The following is a 15,346-nucleotide window of genomic DNA, read 5'->3' as shown; positions in this document are numbered from 1 at the left end:
CTCCCGGCCTTGGGACAGTAAGGGGTCTGCTTCCCAACCACACCTCCCTTGTCCTCCGTCTTTACTAGAATCTTCTAAAATCCTTTCTGTTCTTTCATACTCGTTTGCTTTATTTTTCCACTTGAGACAGTTCTTAACGGAAGAGCCAACCCCCGACGGGCCTAGCCGTCCGGGTACACGTCTCCCGCCCCAAATGAGAAACTGTCCAGAAACAGCGTGCAGTTTAATTGCTGTTGTTTGGGTAGTGATTCATCTACTGAGACCCCTGTTTACACAATCGTCTCTCGTTGACAAGAGGAAGGGGTGCGCGAGCAGGGAGCTTCGTGCCAAAGGGAGAAGGCCTAGCACCGAAGCAGCTCAGCCCTGCGGAGGGGGCTTCGGGGTCACCGCACAGCAGGCCCCGGTGGCCGGAGTCCTGAGGACAATGTCCCCGCGTGTGGCTGGCTGCCTCCGCCAAGCATTGGCCATGGCAGAGGCCGTGCGCCCGCAGCACCAGCCCACTACTTCGCTCGCTTGCTAATCGTCACGGCACTAGAATGGCCCTCTGGGATTCTGGTCCCCATTCTCTGCCACCATTCCCCCGCGCACCTCGCTGTCCTGCCCTGGAGGAGCGTGGTGTGGCTGGACGCCCAGCAGGCGTGCAAGGCCCACGTTAGGGAGCCGGTGCTGGCTTTCCTTATGGCAGAGCAACCACTCCCCGGGGCACCCTCAACTCTGGGTGGGTTCAGGCTGGAGGCTGGGCTCGGGCAAGACTGCGCACCGAAGGTGTGCTCAGCACCGGCAGAGGTGACGGCGGCACGTGCGGATTCTGCTCGTAACTCGGGACCTGGGGCTCGCTCCCACCTCCCCGCCTGAGACTCAGAGCCTAACCTCGGCTGGCCACGCGGACGGCAGCTCTGGGCCCACGGGAAGCCGCGGCGCTCCACGATCGTGCCCCCCAAACCCCCCCTCCCCCCCCCCGCCATGGACACTCCCTGTGGCGAGCCTCAAACCAGACGGAACTCAGGATCAGGCATGAGGAGCATTACTGACATCCCGGCTGACGGACTGAGAGCGTGATTTCTATGGAAGAATCACAGGCGCTGCATGCACCGTTATGTGGACACTTTCTAAATCTGACAGAAACAGCAGGCAGAAATCTAGGTGCTTAAGGTAGAGCGTAGCAGAAAAAAAAAAAGGTTAGTCCTCTTGAAGTTTATGTAGAAAAGCTAAGGGAGAAATCGACAGATAAGCTCCCCCTTCTAACCTGAAATCAAAGGACTCTGAAGTAAAATACCGCCTTGAGAACACCGTGCTGGTCGCCGTGCGAGCGCCTTCGGGAGGGCGAGGCAGGCTGGTCTGGGGGTGCCTGGGCAGCCGAGGGCATCACCCTGCGCTCTAGACCCCGGCGCCTCTCTCTCTGTACTGTGGGCGTAGACTACCTGTTCCATAATAATCATGCACATCTTTTTTGAGAACAGTCACGGCAACTTAGCTTGGGCCAGATCTGCCCCTGTGCGGCCTTCCGGCAGACGTCGCTGTCCTTGTCAGTATTTGGCAAACAGTGAGTCTATGCCCCTTTGCGCCTGAAGCGCATGTCCTGACCCCGTTATGTGCCAATAAAAGCACTCTAGGGGCTCCACAAATACCAATCATGGAAAATGACCACGTCATCCTGAGCCGGTGGAACGGAAGCCTTCGCGATGATCGGCGCTCACACGGGATTGTCACCTGAGTCTCTGCTCGGATGCCGGCCTGTCCGAGGAGCCTCCCTGACCTCTGCACGCTCCCTGCGGGCTTGCTCCTGGCGGCGTCACTGTCCCTGCCCTAGCCCGCACCGATGGGATGGCGCTGCCTCAGGATGGGTATGGCAGCTTCTCAGGGAGCTTCTGTTGAGCAACCGGAGGACCCAGTGCTCTGCGCTGAGCCAGCCGAGAGCAGACCAGTGTGTCTGCCTCGGGGGCGCTCGGGGGCCCTTCCGTGGGCCCCACCATCGTGGGAGAATCCAGCGGGCCCATGGGCGTGGGAGCTGGTGCGCTTACCCACTTTGAAGTTGGTGGTTTCCAGCGTAGGGCAGGTGAACAGCCGGGGGAACACCATGTAGATGGGGATGGAGAGGCTCCGACACACATCTCCATCAGCGATCTGAATATTCTGGATCTCTGTGGCGTCTCGGGCATAGCCTTCTGCACACCCTGCACAAGGCAGAAAGCATCGTGTGCTCAGAGAACAGGGAACGTCCGAACAGCCTGGTCGACAGGCCCTCGGTGACCACTTCTGCCACTGGTTCTACAGGACCTGGAGTTCCCTCCCGTCCACATCTCACTTTCCCAGGCAGACGTTTCCCGGAATTGAGGGGCGCGCTCTTACTTTTGCTTCCACCGCGGCGCGTGAACCGCCGGCCGCAGCGGGCCCTTACCACAGGTCTCCACGCGGACCAGCTGCAGCTCTATGCTCTTGATGGCGGCCTCCGAGCTCTCAACCACCAGCTCCCCTGTCAGCGGCTGTGTGATGACACAGTTGGTGGAGTTGAGATGCCCTCTGATGAGAAATTTGGGGAGCAAGGCTCGCTAGAACAAAACAAAAACAAGACATCGGGAATGGAAAAGTGCTGAGGGAAATCACTCCGGACTCAGTCACTTGGTACAAATAAAAACTGAAAACAAAGTTGGGCAATTCTTAAAACCCGCTGGGACCCTGTTTTCCAAAATGGGAAAGAGGGACAATGGTACTTATATCTCCTGTCAAGTTCACGAACAGACTGAATTATTCAACAACTGTCTGCGGATCCCCGGCGCCGACTCTGGCTGGCTGGAACAGCTAGCTCCCACAGGGCCCTCCCGGTTGCCTCGATCTGACCCAGAACGCTCCTTCTTACCAAGCAATACTACATGAAAACTCCTGAGGAAGTTGCCAGGAGTGTTTACAGGGAATCGGTCGCACACTAGCCCCAAAACATTTTAAAAAGAGAATCAATTGAAAAATGCTCCCAATTATGCAATTTTGAAAAGCAAAGGCACTTCTTTTATTTCAAGGACATTTATTTATTTATTTTTAAATTTTTAAAAAGATTTTATTTATTTATTTGATAGAGAGAGACACAACGAGAGAGGGAACACAAGCAGGGGGAATGGGAGAGGGAGAAGCCGGCTTTCCGCAGAGCAAGGAGCCCGATGCGGGGCTCGATCCCAGGACCCTGGGATCATGACCTGGGCCGAAGGTAGACGCTTAACGACTGAGCCACCCAGGCGCCCCTCAAGCTCATTTAAAGAGAACAATTTCCATCAACGCTTGACTAAGACCTTCTGGACTTTTCCTCTGTAGACCTAGGAACCCATTCATGGGTAGACGATGATGTTCTTGTGGGGAGCAACTGTCCTAGAACACGTCGCCCCGCTGGTCCCAGGTGCTAAAGCTAAGTTGGAGTTTAGAACACCACTGTCTCAGAAACAAAATGCAGCCACAATGTGAACCACGGAAGTAATTTAAAATTTTCTAGTAGCTATATTTTAAAAAGTAAAAGGAAACAGCTAAAATCAACCAATATATCCTAAATATCACTTCCACATGTAATCAATATTAAAAAATTACATTTATATTCTCTTCCTCTCTGAAATCCAGTCAGCACCTCACATCTATGGCCCAGCTCGGCTCCGACCGGCCACACCTTGAGGGCCAGTGGTCCCCGTGGCTGGTGTTCACCCGTCGTGGGCGCTGGAACTGGACAGCAGGGAGCTCGGTACCTCGTGGCCCAGAGGCAGAGAGCTCGAGAAAAGCCTTGATTCAAGACAAAGTTTTAACAACAACTAAAACTAAAGAAGCTATTTGTTTAGAAAAATAAAAAGCAGTAGCAATCTACATTAAAATTCTTTTAGGCAACTGATGAAAAAGAAAAGCTCTCCACATCCGGCCTAAGATCTTGACTGAGCCTTCATTTTACCCTTTCCTCCCAGGAGTGTGATGTTAACATATACAAATAAGAGTAAACTACACGGAGAAAGCCTATGCAGGACGTCGCACGGAGACAACCCCAGCGAAGTGCTTCTGTGCATGAAGGTTCACAGGGAGGCTCCCAGGAGCTCAGGGGACCACGTCCTGAGGTCGGGGACACATGAGCATCCCCAGCAGGGCCCGGGGCAGCTCTGAGATCAGAGGCAGCGCCCACCCGGGGAAGTGGCAGTCGGGGGGCTGTGAGTGGCCTCTGGGGTCAGCAGGTGCCCCAGCTGTCACCACACTTCCCTCAAGGGGACTTCCCCCACCCCCCAGAACACTCCAAAGCAGGCTGGGCGAGGCAGGGCAAGTGTTTACAGCCATTTACAGCCACAATGCAGGACAACGAGGCCCTCACCCCAGAAGACGAGCTACCCGCACACCCTGAAAGAAAGCACTCGGGGTCAAAAGCCTCTTCCCTAGCAGCAAAGCTCCTCTGTCAGAGTGTACGTTTACAACCAGAAGGACAGACTATCATTTGGGCTAAGGACAGAGAGTCTAGTTAACAAGGCCATACCTATTTGATCCTCATCTATAAATATAAGCTGACAACCAAGAATCAATGAACAGTTGAGGAAATCAGAGCAAGAAAGAGGTACACACTCCACAAACAGAATAACCATCCCTAGGAAACAGAGATGAAGGGCTGTGCATCTGCAGTAAAAGAAGGGCTATCTTGAAGAAGAAACTGTGCTTGGAGATGAATCATGCTATTGCCAAAGTGAACATGTCGACAGTTGGGCAGCATACCAACCAAAGAGCAAACGAGTGAGCTGAAAGACCGCACCAAGATTCTCCGGTGACACATCTAAGAAACCCTGAGAGAAGTTCACTGAGCTGAAGGAAAGACGGCAGGCGCACTGACTAATTAAACACCCAAGGGCTTTGACATTCCAGAACGCTAAGGATAGGGGGATGCTGGAATTTTCTGGACTGGGGGGAAGGGAGAGGGAGGAGAAACAGATGAGCTCACACAAATTTGGGGACCAGATCATCAGTATCACGAGGTACCAGAAAACCAGGGAGCTCCTCTCCCAAGTTCTAAGGGCAAATAAAATTGAAGCCAGAAGCTTCCATCTACCTAGACAAACTAGGGTTCAGTGCGAGAGCAAAGTCAGGGGTCTGTTAAACACTCAAGGATGTAAGCTCACTCCTCACCTGTTCAGAAAGAATGACTCTAGGATGTACTCCAGCAACACAAAAAATAAACTGAAGAAAGAAAAGAAGGTGAGAGGAAGCAGAGGTGAGCAATGACCACGGTGAAACTTCCAGTAATTCAGTGACGGCCAAATCATGACTGTGATACGTTGGGCAACTATTAGAAATAGTTTCTAAGCCTTGATACTGGGAAAAATAAAACAGATAAACTGGAACTTAGACTTCAGACCATTTCAACAAACGAGAGGGGTATGGAGGAAGGAAAATGCAAAAATGTTACAAACCTTCTGGCAGAAGGTTCTTGTTCTCGGTGTTGTTACTTAAACTCATGAGTGTCTTTATGTCTGAACATTTGGGGGTGACTATTAGGAAATAGAAAAAGGATGTGAGAGGAAAAAGGAGCAAGCAACAATAGGATAACAGAAAAAAACCCTTACGACCTTAATCAATTAGAGTAAGGACAAGAAGAAAGAAAAAGAAAAACAATAAAGTAACACAGAGACACGATACAAGGAACAAAACAAACTGAACAAGGTCCAGCCGGGAGCTCTTTACAAGACACACTTGATCCGCTCCTCTTCCTCACTCCAGTTCTGTCACCGAGTTTTGTGTTATTGAGATTCGTGGAAGGAAGAAACACAAACCCACTTAAGAGCACTAACGGGGCGCTAACAGCCGAGGCTGGGGAGGAAGCAGGGCAGCGAGGTCCCGGCCACAGGGCTGCAACACCTGCGACCGCCCGTGCTCCCTGCGTGCTACCCGTCACGTTCAAATCCCCGTGACAGAACAAGCTGACCGGCCCGCGGGGGACTCGTCCCCTCCAGTAAATGGACTTTCGGAGAGGCCCCCCCCAGGCCGCACCCCTGCTTCTCCCCGATGTACTGATCAACAGGGTCTGGAGAGCAGGGGGGAACCGCCATGGGCCTCGGCCTCGATGACAAGACAGCAGGCGGCCAACTACCAAGTAAAGGGGTGCGGCTCCCAGGACGGGCGGCGGGGGTGGCCGGGGCTCAGGAAGAGGGGCTCTGAGCCCCACGCGGTATAGACCAGGGAGAAGGGAGGGGAAAGCACAGTAAGCAGACAGCCTCCCTGAGCAGCTTTTCAGAAGCATTCTTCTTCTCAGTACTTACTGAGTTTAAAAAGAAATCAAAACTGAAGGGGCGCCTGGGTGGCTCAGTTGGTTAAGCGACTGCCTTCGGCTCAGGTCATGATCCTGGAGTCCCGGGATCGAGTCCCGCATCGGGCTCCCTGCTCGGCAGGGAGTCTGCTTCTCCCTCTGACCCTCCTCCCTCTCATGCTCTCTGCCTCTCATTCTCTCTCTCTCAAATAAATAAATAAAATCTTTAAAAAAAAACAAAAACAAAAAAACCCCTGAAAATCCAGACTATTCTGGGTAGAGACAATAATCTGAAATTTCGTCTTGCCGACGACCTGATGTCCAAATAAAGAACTGGGCAACAGCGTGTCTGCAGGGAGCAGGGGTGAGGAGCGCTGTACCTCTTTGACGTTCTGCAGGGTTTCAGGTGTAATGGTGAAGTCCACGGGACTCGGGGTCAACTTCCCCTTCTGAGGCTGAAACAGGAGGCAAAACCCAAGTCAGCTGCTTGAAGCCCAGAGTTCCACAGGCCACACCCCCCTCTGCCCTTCTAGAGAAACGAAGGGCAGCACAGCGAACCGGGAAAGACGTGGTACTCAGAGGCAGGTCGTGTGGGGTCTAAAAGCACCGTTCTGCCAAAAACCTATGTTGTGTTCTTTGTCAAATTTAAAACACCCCTTGCGACTCAGTTTCCTCATCTGTAAAATGAGGGGACCCCCTGCTTAACTCTTGGGGCCCCTTTGGGTCCAGAAATTGAAAGTTAGACCTAAGAACTGATGGTAGCATTCTTGGAAGGTATTTATCTTAAACCCCTCTCTTAGAACAAGAGCTGACACTGAACCAGCACGATGACGCTATGGGCTGCTGTTCCTGCCACGGGTCCCACTTCACAGACACGGGCAGCGAGGCACCGCGAGCTCACGTGGCTTTCTCCAGTGGCAGAGCCGAGATTCAAACACAGGGCGCCAGGCTCCGACCGTGCGGTCAGCCACTCAGCTATCCACCGGGAAGACTCGCTCATCTCAACTATAAATGTTACCCTAGTTACGAATGATGGTCATCCCCCATCACAAAACCACAGAAGCCCCCCGGGCAGCCGAGCGTCTCCAGGGCCTGCCTGGCATGGTGCACTCAGGCGCCGGGATCCACAGGCCAGGGGGCCGCGGTGGAGGAAGGGCGCTGGCTGATCCGCCAAGTTTACTCATTTACCAAAAGCGTATTCTTCTTCTTAACAGGTTCGAGAACACACTCTTCAGGGAACATATTCTTCCTTACAGCATTTAAAGGAATATTTAACTTGTCAACTAGAGCTCACACATGGTTTGGCCTTCTCATGAAATCATTCACAAAGAAGAACAGACTTCTTGGAGGCTATGTGTTGGTAAGCTGCTGGGAGCAGGGAGGAGGCCCCGAGACTTCTGTCCCTGCTGCGCACTCCGAGCTGGCCCGGGGGGTGGGGGGGAGGGGCTCTGCAGTCATGAGTGCGCTGTGCGCCCTGGGTCGGGGGCTGAGGGGCATCGTGGCCTGGAGTCCAGCTGTGGGCAGGGAGCTGAACTTGGGCTCATTCTCCTTCACAAAGTTGGAGGCTCTTTTTGCTGAAGACATAGAAAGGTGTATGTCTCTTCTAGGGAATAATCCACATGAAAAAAAAATTTTTTTTTTTGCTTCAGTTTGAAGACCCTTGATAGAAAAAAGGAAAATGTCTAAATCACATCACTTCCAAAAAAAGATAACTATTTTTAATATTTTATATGTTCATCACTAAAAGAAACAAACGCAGTAATTACTAGTAAGAGGAAAACTATAAATGTTGGAAGTCCCAAAAAGTCAAAAGTGATGCAAATAAAGGACATCAGTGATTTTGCCAATCTTATACACAGGCGACCTAAGTCTTCCGTTTTATTGAGCCATTACTCAAAGACACCTGTGGACATTTCATAACAGTGTAAAAGAAACGCAATTGCAAATGTTCCACAAACACCAACTGCCTCACCACGGAGCTCTGGAGAAGCTCCCACTTACTAATAAGGCCTGTGGCAAAGACTGTGGGACCCGTGTGGGGCCCCCAGGACGCTGAGTCAATGCCAACGAAGCTGTAGGCCGCACCGGGTACACGAGCGAAGGAAAGCTAGTGGCCCTTGTGTCTGTCCAGTCTGGGTGGCACCTTGACATGGCCTGCAGCCCCATGGGATCCATACATACGTCCAGGCTCCGTTCACCTGGGCGCCTCCAGGAACCCCAGTCTGGCTCTCTTCTGTCCCCAAACTGCTCAGAATTAAATCAAAGGCAGATGGACCACATTCTGAGGCTAGGTGGCTCTTCAAGGAGGGAGGTAGGCTGCCATCGGCCCCGAGAAAGGGGGGCAGGACCAGCCCCGAACCAGAGGTGTGCGCACACAGCCCAGGGAGGGGAGGACAAGTCCCAGCAGCTGCTCCGATACCAGACCTGGAGAGCCCGGGGAGATAAAACAGGGGACTCCAGTGCAGTGGACATCTGTCACCACGTGTCACACCTAGAGCAGGCACTGCCCGTCACTGCTTAGTTCTGCATGATGACCAAGGAGTAGAGCAGATGGGCTGCAGGGAACTTGCCTTGAATTCACACAGAGTTGCCTACAGCCATGGGGAGGGGGACCCAGTTCCTTAAGCTGACATGTGAAAGGAAATTTTTAAGAACATTCTGTCACTGCAAAATATGAGCAGAAGGTGTTGGGAGAGGCAACCCACCCTGGCCCTGGGTGTCCCTGCGTGTCCTTGCTGGGCAGACCAAGACTGTAAGGCCTAACCCTTCCTTGTCTGGGCCAGGCCATTGCTCTGGGTTGTGTCTGCCACCGCGACCTTGAGCAAGGATGTGTCTCTCTGAAGAGGACTTGCTCACTGACTGCTCTAGCAGAAGTGGGCTCCCAGCCTGGGGCTCCTTGGCTGAGGCCTGAGCCCCTCAGGTGCAGCGGTGTCTGGGCCACGGCATCGCCCCGTGGGATTCTGGGCCCAGCAGGATGAGGCACACACCAATGCCGGTGCTCTGACCCAGCCGGGAGCAACAGGTCCCTCATCTCCCACCCGGGAGTCTCTTTCCCCAGCAGGAATGACAGCACCAGGTTAACGTACTAGCTTAGAAATAGGGTAAAATACCAGACCCTACAGGAGATTCCTATGATTAAACACAGAGCCCCCCAATACAGCTTACAGCAGAGTGAACGATGAACTCGCAGGTCTTTGTCAAGTCCTTGGCCAACAGAGACCGCTTCATGTCACAGCGCAGGGTATACTGCAGGGAGGAGTCAGAGAAGATGGCACGTTAGCGTGATTTGCTTGCATCATGGAATTATATTCAAAGAGACAAGTAAGTCAACGTACTTGAGGGAAACTCGGTCCAATTACAGTGTTATTGGAAATTAATATACATAATAGGGGGAGCCAATGCTCAAAATGAAGGCATTTCTATAAAAAGACCAAAACCAAGAACACTTTAAGGTGATTCCTCAGCCTAGTCCCACAGCCATCCCACAGTTGGACCCACTCGAACAGAGGCAAGGGTCTTAGCCGTAGCACAGGGAGAGAGCAGGGGGGCGGGCAGAACAGAAAACACATGCACTCAGAAGCGAAAGCTAGCTCAGCTCCAGCGATCTGTCTTAGTGTGTGAGCCTGACAGATGAGACGACTCGTCCGGGCTTCGGCCTCCTGCTCTGTAAAATGGGGATGTTCAGATCCGCTCGCAGCACGAGCCAAGGGAGACGGTGTGTGCTGGGCACTCAGCACAAGTGTCTGGCCGAGAGCAAGCCGCTCTTGGTAAAGCAGCGGCTCTTTTCTAGTAAGGATTCAAGAGCACACAGGAAGGACCAGGAGCCTCAGGATAGCGTCTAGCATTCCACGCAGCAAGGTAAGGCAAATAGCATCACATTAGCTTTTAACCCAGCTGTGTTCGGTCTCTCTGCCGTCCCCGTGCTAGTTTTCTGAACGAGCCACTGCCAGTGTACCCCCCCCCCCAACAGGGAGAGCCAGCCCCTCTGCAGAGCTGGCCCCTGAGCTACGTGTCTGACCCGGGGCTGCTCCTTCACACCCCTGTCTGTGGGGGGACACGCTGATTGGTAACAAAATTCTACAGCGTGATCATGGTCTTAATGCTAATCTTTTTTAAAAAAAGTCACATAACCCATTTGAATAAAGTTAGCTGTTGTTTTAATCATCCAGATAAAACTTTAAAATACTGTTAAAAATGATTCGTGTATGGGGGCGCCTGGGTGGCTCAGTCATTAAGCATCTGCCTTCAGCTCAGGGCATGATGCCAGGGTCCTGGGATCGAGGCCCGCATCGGGCTCCCTGCTCAGCAGGAAGCCTGCTTCTCCCTCTCCCACTCCCCCTGCTTGTGTTCCCTCTCTCGCTGTGTCTCTCTCTGTCAAATAAATAAATAAAATCTTAAAAAAAAAAAAAGATTCATGTACCTGGGACTATATGCATGGTTGACTCAAGAAGCTACATTATTATGAACAACCTATATATATTATATAAGAAGTTACTAGACATTTAAGGTGCCACTGGGAGATTAAAACACTTTTTAAAAGAAACATCCCTTGTCTGCAAGGACCTTTTCATATATATATATATATCCATATATACATATACACTGTCTTCTGAGATTTCAGTCTGGTCTCCCCAACCCAACGAGCTCAGCGAGGCCTGGTGCCGTCAGGTCCGTATAGGCGGGCACACACATGTGTGCACCTGCAGTACATCTATGTACGTGTGTGAGCCTGTATGTGTTTCGTCTTTCTCCTGTACAGCCCACACGCTGTCTAGCATGGGCAACATTTTGTTCAGGCTTGCCCGGTCTCTTGGATCCTTGTCCCAGTGGGAACATCCCCTTCCTCATTTTTAGTCTTAGGGGTTTAGCGGGGCTGACCTCCCCCCAGCCCTCCCAGGCCGGGCTGCTCCTGGGACTGTTGGGAAGGATTCTTTCTGCCGGGGGTGCCAACCAGGAGATGGTGAGCCTGCCAGGTGGCAGCTTAGCTTGGCCCCGGCCAGGGAAGAGCCTGCCCGAGAACGAGGTCTGCACAGAAGGCCGAGCTGGACCCACACCTGGCTTCCCTGGAGCTGCCAGCTCGGCGATCTGTGATACCTGTTTTTAAGTTAAGTCAGTTTGAGCTGGATTTCTACAACTTGCAAAGGAGTGAGAACAGGCATCAACTTCTGGTCACGAAATGTTTTTGAGTACGAAAGCAATAATCAGTAATCTGGGGCAGCTGCTAAGTGAGGGTGGGGAGAAAGGTGGAGAGGAGAGGAACACACTGACGTTCTGTTCTGCGAATGACGTTAATTCTTTCACATGTACCATCTGAGTGAATTACAAGGACGGTCACCAATAACTCATTTATTCAGCCATTCGGCAAATACGTACTGGGAGCATTCTATGTGCCAGGCACTGCGCTAACGAAGCTCTTCACACCAAGACCTCATTAATCTCCTAGGAGGAGAGGTCATGAAGCCTGCTCGGGGTCACAGAGGTGGGATTTGAATTTACACCTGCCGGTTGCCAAAACCCAGGCTCTGAATTCTTATGCAATGCTGTGACTCAAGCCCAGATCTGCCTGCTGCAAAGCCCTAGATCTTTTTACTTTATCGTGATCTTGCCCAACTGCTAAGGAGGTTCCAGGTGCTAGGAAAGGTCAGACGGGGTCAGGAAGGTCAGACCGAGCAGGGCGCCAGGAGGAGGTGCAGGACTGGATCTTATGACCGTCAGTAAACACAAGGCCAACAGAAAGAAGGAGGATGCATGTCAACAGACGTGAAGCAGACTCCTAGAAAGGACACGCTTAACTCTGAGACAGAACGACTAGCATCTGGATAAATTAATTCTGAATTACAATTTCGCAGACATGTTGGTACTGCTGTAATGTTGGGGTACAGTATAAAACCTTGCTCCTGTGGCCACAAGAGTAGAACCAACATAATAAAATTTGCCTACGATTTACATCACTTTTAAAAGAAAAGGTATCTGCACAAAGGGCAACTGGGGGAAAGCAGATAGCTTCTGGTACGCATGATCTAATCACAAAGGTGAGAAACAAACACAACATGCCTGGGAAGAACAGGACCAAACAGCACCAAGCCTCTGTCTAAGGAGAGACAAGGAAATCCAGACCCTGCAAGCTGGAAACGTACTACTCGCTACACCTTAAACCCTTTATTCTGTCTCATGGTTTTTACTATGTTTTCATTATGCTACTACAACACAATTCAAATTACCAATGTAAAATGCCTTGGCGCCCACATAATTTGAGAAAGAGGATGTTACCAGGTTTAACAACACTTTCTGTCCCAAGTAATGCACCCATGAATCTTCAGGGTAAGCACGGCAAGCGAGGGTGCGATGGAGGACCACGCCCTGTGGGACCCTAGATCGTCACCATTTGCTCTGCTATAAAACAACGAGGCTAGCAAAAGACCGCTCTAGAAACTGAATGAATGAATCAATGAATGAAAAACAGATAAAAAAAACAACAACCCACCATCCTAGTTTCTCTGGAGAAGTATATTTTCAAGGGGCACCTGGCTGGCTCAGTGGGTGAAGCAGGTGACTCTTGGTCTCAGGGTTGTGAGTTCGAGCCCCACGCTGGGTGTAGAGATTACTTAAAAATAAAATCTTTTAAAAAGAAGTATGTTTTCTCAAAAGGAGCAACAACAAATTTGAATATGAATTGGGAATGAGATGGTATTCGAGAATTTTTGCTAATTTTGATAGGTGTGAAAACACCAGCTGTGTTTCTGTAGGAGAGCGTCCCTATTTTCTGTAGATGGACAGTGAAATAGCCTAACAAGTGTCATGATTCTGGAACTTCGAAACGACTCAGGAAAGATCAACAAAGATGAAACAAAAAGGGCAAAATTCTAATAAATGTTCAATCTAGGTGATAAGCTCTTCTAAATTGGAGGTTAGGATGAGAAGAAATCTCTTAATTTTTAGAAATCTGTAGATATTTGGGGAGGTAGAGAATTCAAGTTGTAGCATTCCGAAGTTAACCCTCAAGGGGTAAAATCTGTTGACCAAAATAAAGGTTGGGTCTGGGTGATCATAAACCGTACTGAAGAATTCACCACCTGCTAACCCTCCAATTGCATTTTAAAGAGTTTCCAATTTACACACAGCCATGCAGGACACAAGTACAGTTTTTTATGTACAATTGACTCTTGAACAATGCGGGGTGAGGGGCGCCGATCCCTGCACAGTCAAAAATCCATGTGTAACTTGTGACTTCCCAAAAACATAACTACTGAGAGCTTATTGTTGACCAGAAGCCTGGCCAGTAACATTAGATATTTTGTATGTTATATGTATCGTATACTGTATTCTTCCAATAAAGTAAGCTAGAGAAAAGAAAACCATAAGGAAGAGAACATACATTTGCACTCTAAGAGATCCAGGTAAAGGGGATCCACACAGTTCAAACCCATGTTGTTCAAGGGTCAACTGTAAATCTGCATGCCCTTCTTGGCATTATTTGGAAAAGAGTGAGATTTCCAATTTGATTTTTTTTAAAGACTATTTTTTAAAGTAATCTCTACACCCAACGTGGGGCTCGAACTCACAACCCCGAGATCAAGAGTTGCGTGCTCGACCGACTGAGCCAGCCAGGCGCCCCTCCAATTTGATTTGAAACAAATTAATCTTTTTTTTTTTTTAAAGATTTTATTTATTTATTTGACAGAGAGAGACACAGCGAGAGAGGGAACACGAGCAGGGGGAGTGGGAGAGGGAGAAGCAGGCTTCCCGCGGAGCAGGGAGCCCGATGCGGGGCTCGATCTCAGGACCCTGGGATTATGACCTGAGCCGAAGGCAGACGCCCAACGACTGAGCCACCCAGGCGCCCCTGAAACAAATTAATCTCTTAACAAGAACGATAAACATAGGAGGAAGGCACAAGAAGTATGACCAGTGAAACCTGAATGTTAGTCTCTTCGGTTTCTCATGAACGAACACTTATGTTATTAAATAAACAGTATTAAAGAGCTACTGTGTCGGGAAAGCAAGGCGATGTGGATGCTGGGGAGAGAATAAATATGACGTTTGAATGAGACATTTGAGATACTGTCAGGCTTGCTAAGAAGGCATTTTGCATGTACTGCCTTCTGCGGTCAAAGTACTCCCGACCTAGGAAGCTGGTCATTCCTGTCACCTCCTGCGTGCTGTCCAAAGCCTCTAGTGTACGCGTTGCCTGAAACTGGTGCACCAATAATGAAGGACTAGATGCAGTTTTTCTGGATGGAAAGACAATGACTGCAGTGCAGCATGTCACATGGCCCGTGCTTCTGCTCACCCCATGTTTCCGGCACTTCATAGAACTCGCACGCAGTCAAACTTTGAGTTGAAACTCTCACAAGTGTTTTGAGGATCTGTATTTTTAAAGTGGTACATTTTAGGGGTGCCTGGGTGGCTCAGTCGGTTGAGCGTCTGCCTTCGTCTTGGGTCAAGATCCCAGGATCCTGGGATCGAGGCCCGCATCGGGCTCCCTGCTCCGCGGAAGCCTGCTTCTCCCTCTCCCACTCCCCCTGCTTGTGTTCCCTCTCTCACTGCGTCTCTCTCTGTCAAATAAATAAAAATAAAATCATTAAAAATAAATAAATAAAGTGGTGCGTTTTAGGCAGGGGAAGGGTCTCTTGCCGAGACCAAATTATCAGCTACAAGTTAATAAATCAGGAAACTTCCTAACCTTCCGCCCTGTTGCACGTACGCAAGACAAAATGGTTTTGTCTCACGCGGCAAGGGGAGCCCTGCAAAGCTGGTATCACAAAAGTACCTTTCTTTCCACTGAATAAAGGAAAGGCTCTCTCCCGCCCGCTGCCTCTGAGTCATGACTCCAAACTGTGCCGGAGACAATAGTGGCTAAAGGCGTCCTGAGCCAGCGGAGGTAGACAGGAAGTCATAAATTCACTTCCCCTCATTTACAGGGTTTGTTCAATAAAGAATACTAGCCTATGTTAGAGTAGTAGCCTTTGGATATCTAACAAAGAGATATTTATGCGTATAAAACAGACAATCAGTGCGAGTGCCAGAGAGGAGCGAGGGCACAGATGTGCACCAAACACTAACAGCACCGCTCACGGTGTCAGTGTGGCTGGAACAGGGCCC

The 15,346-nt window shown here is 50.4% G+C and overlaps 1 protein-coding gene across 2 annotated transcripts in view; it reads right to left on the bottom strand.

Annotated features, from left to right (window-relative positions):
* The window catches only part of VPS26C (VPS26 endosomal protein sorting factor C), a 79,952-nt gene that overhangs the window by 37,504 nt on the left and 27,102 nt on the right, over positions 1–15,346 (bottom strand). For both annotated transcript variants that reach the window (XM_054504097.2, XM_045902461.3), the window contains exons 4-7: positions 9,410–9,490; positions 6,625–6,699; positions 2,399–2,549; positions 2,022–2,174 (exon numbers count right to left, since the gene is read on the bottom strand). In XM_054504097.2, coding sequence (XP_054360072.2) covers positions 2,022–2,174; positions 2,399–2,549; positions 6,625–6,699; positions 9,410–9,490 — 460 coding nt within the window. The remainder of the gene's footprint in view (positions 1–2,021; positions 2,175–2,398; positions 2,550–6,624; positions 6,700–9,409; positions 9,491–15,346) is intronic.

The sequence above is a fragment of the Mirounga angustirostris genome, unplaced genomic scaffold (genome assembly GCF_029215605.1).
Source record: "Mirounga angustirostris isolate CCGP_5_RB_7025 unplaced genomic scaffold, mMirAng1.0.hap1 SCAF_1, whole genome shotgun sequence".
Taxonomy (NCBI): Eukaryota; Metazoa; Chordata; class Mammalia; order Carnivora; family Phocidae; genus Mirounga; species Mirounga angustirostris.
This window is presented reverse-complemented; position numbering and strand designations above follow the sequence as displayed.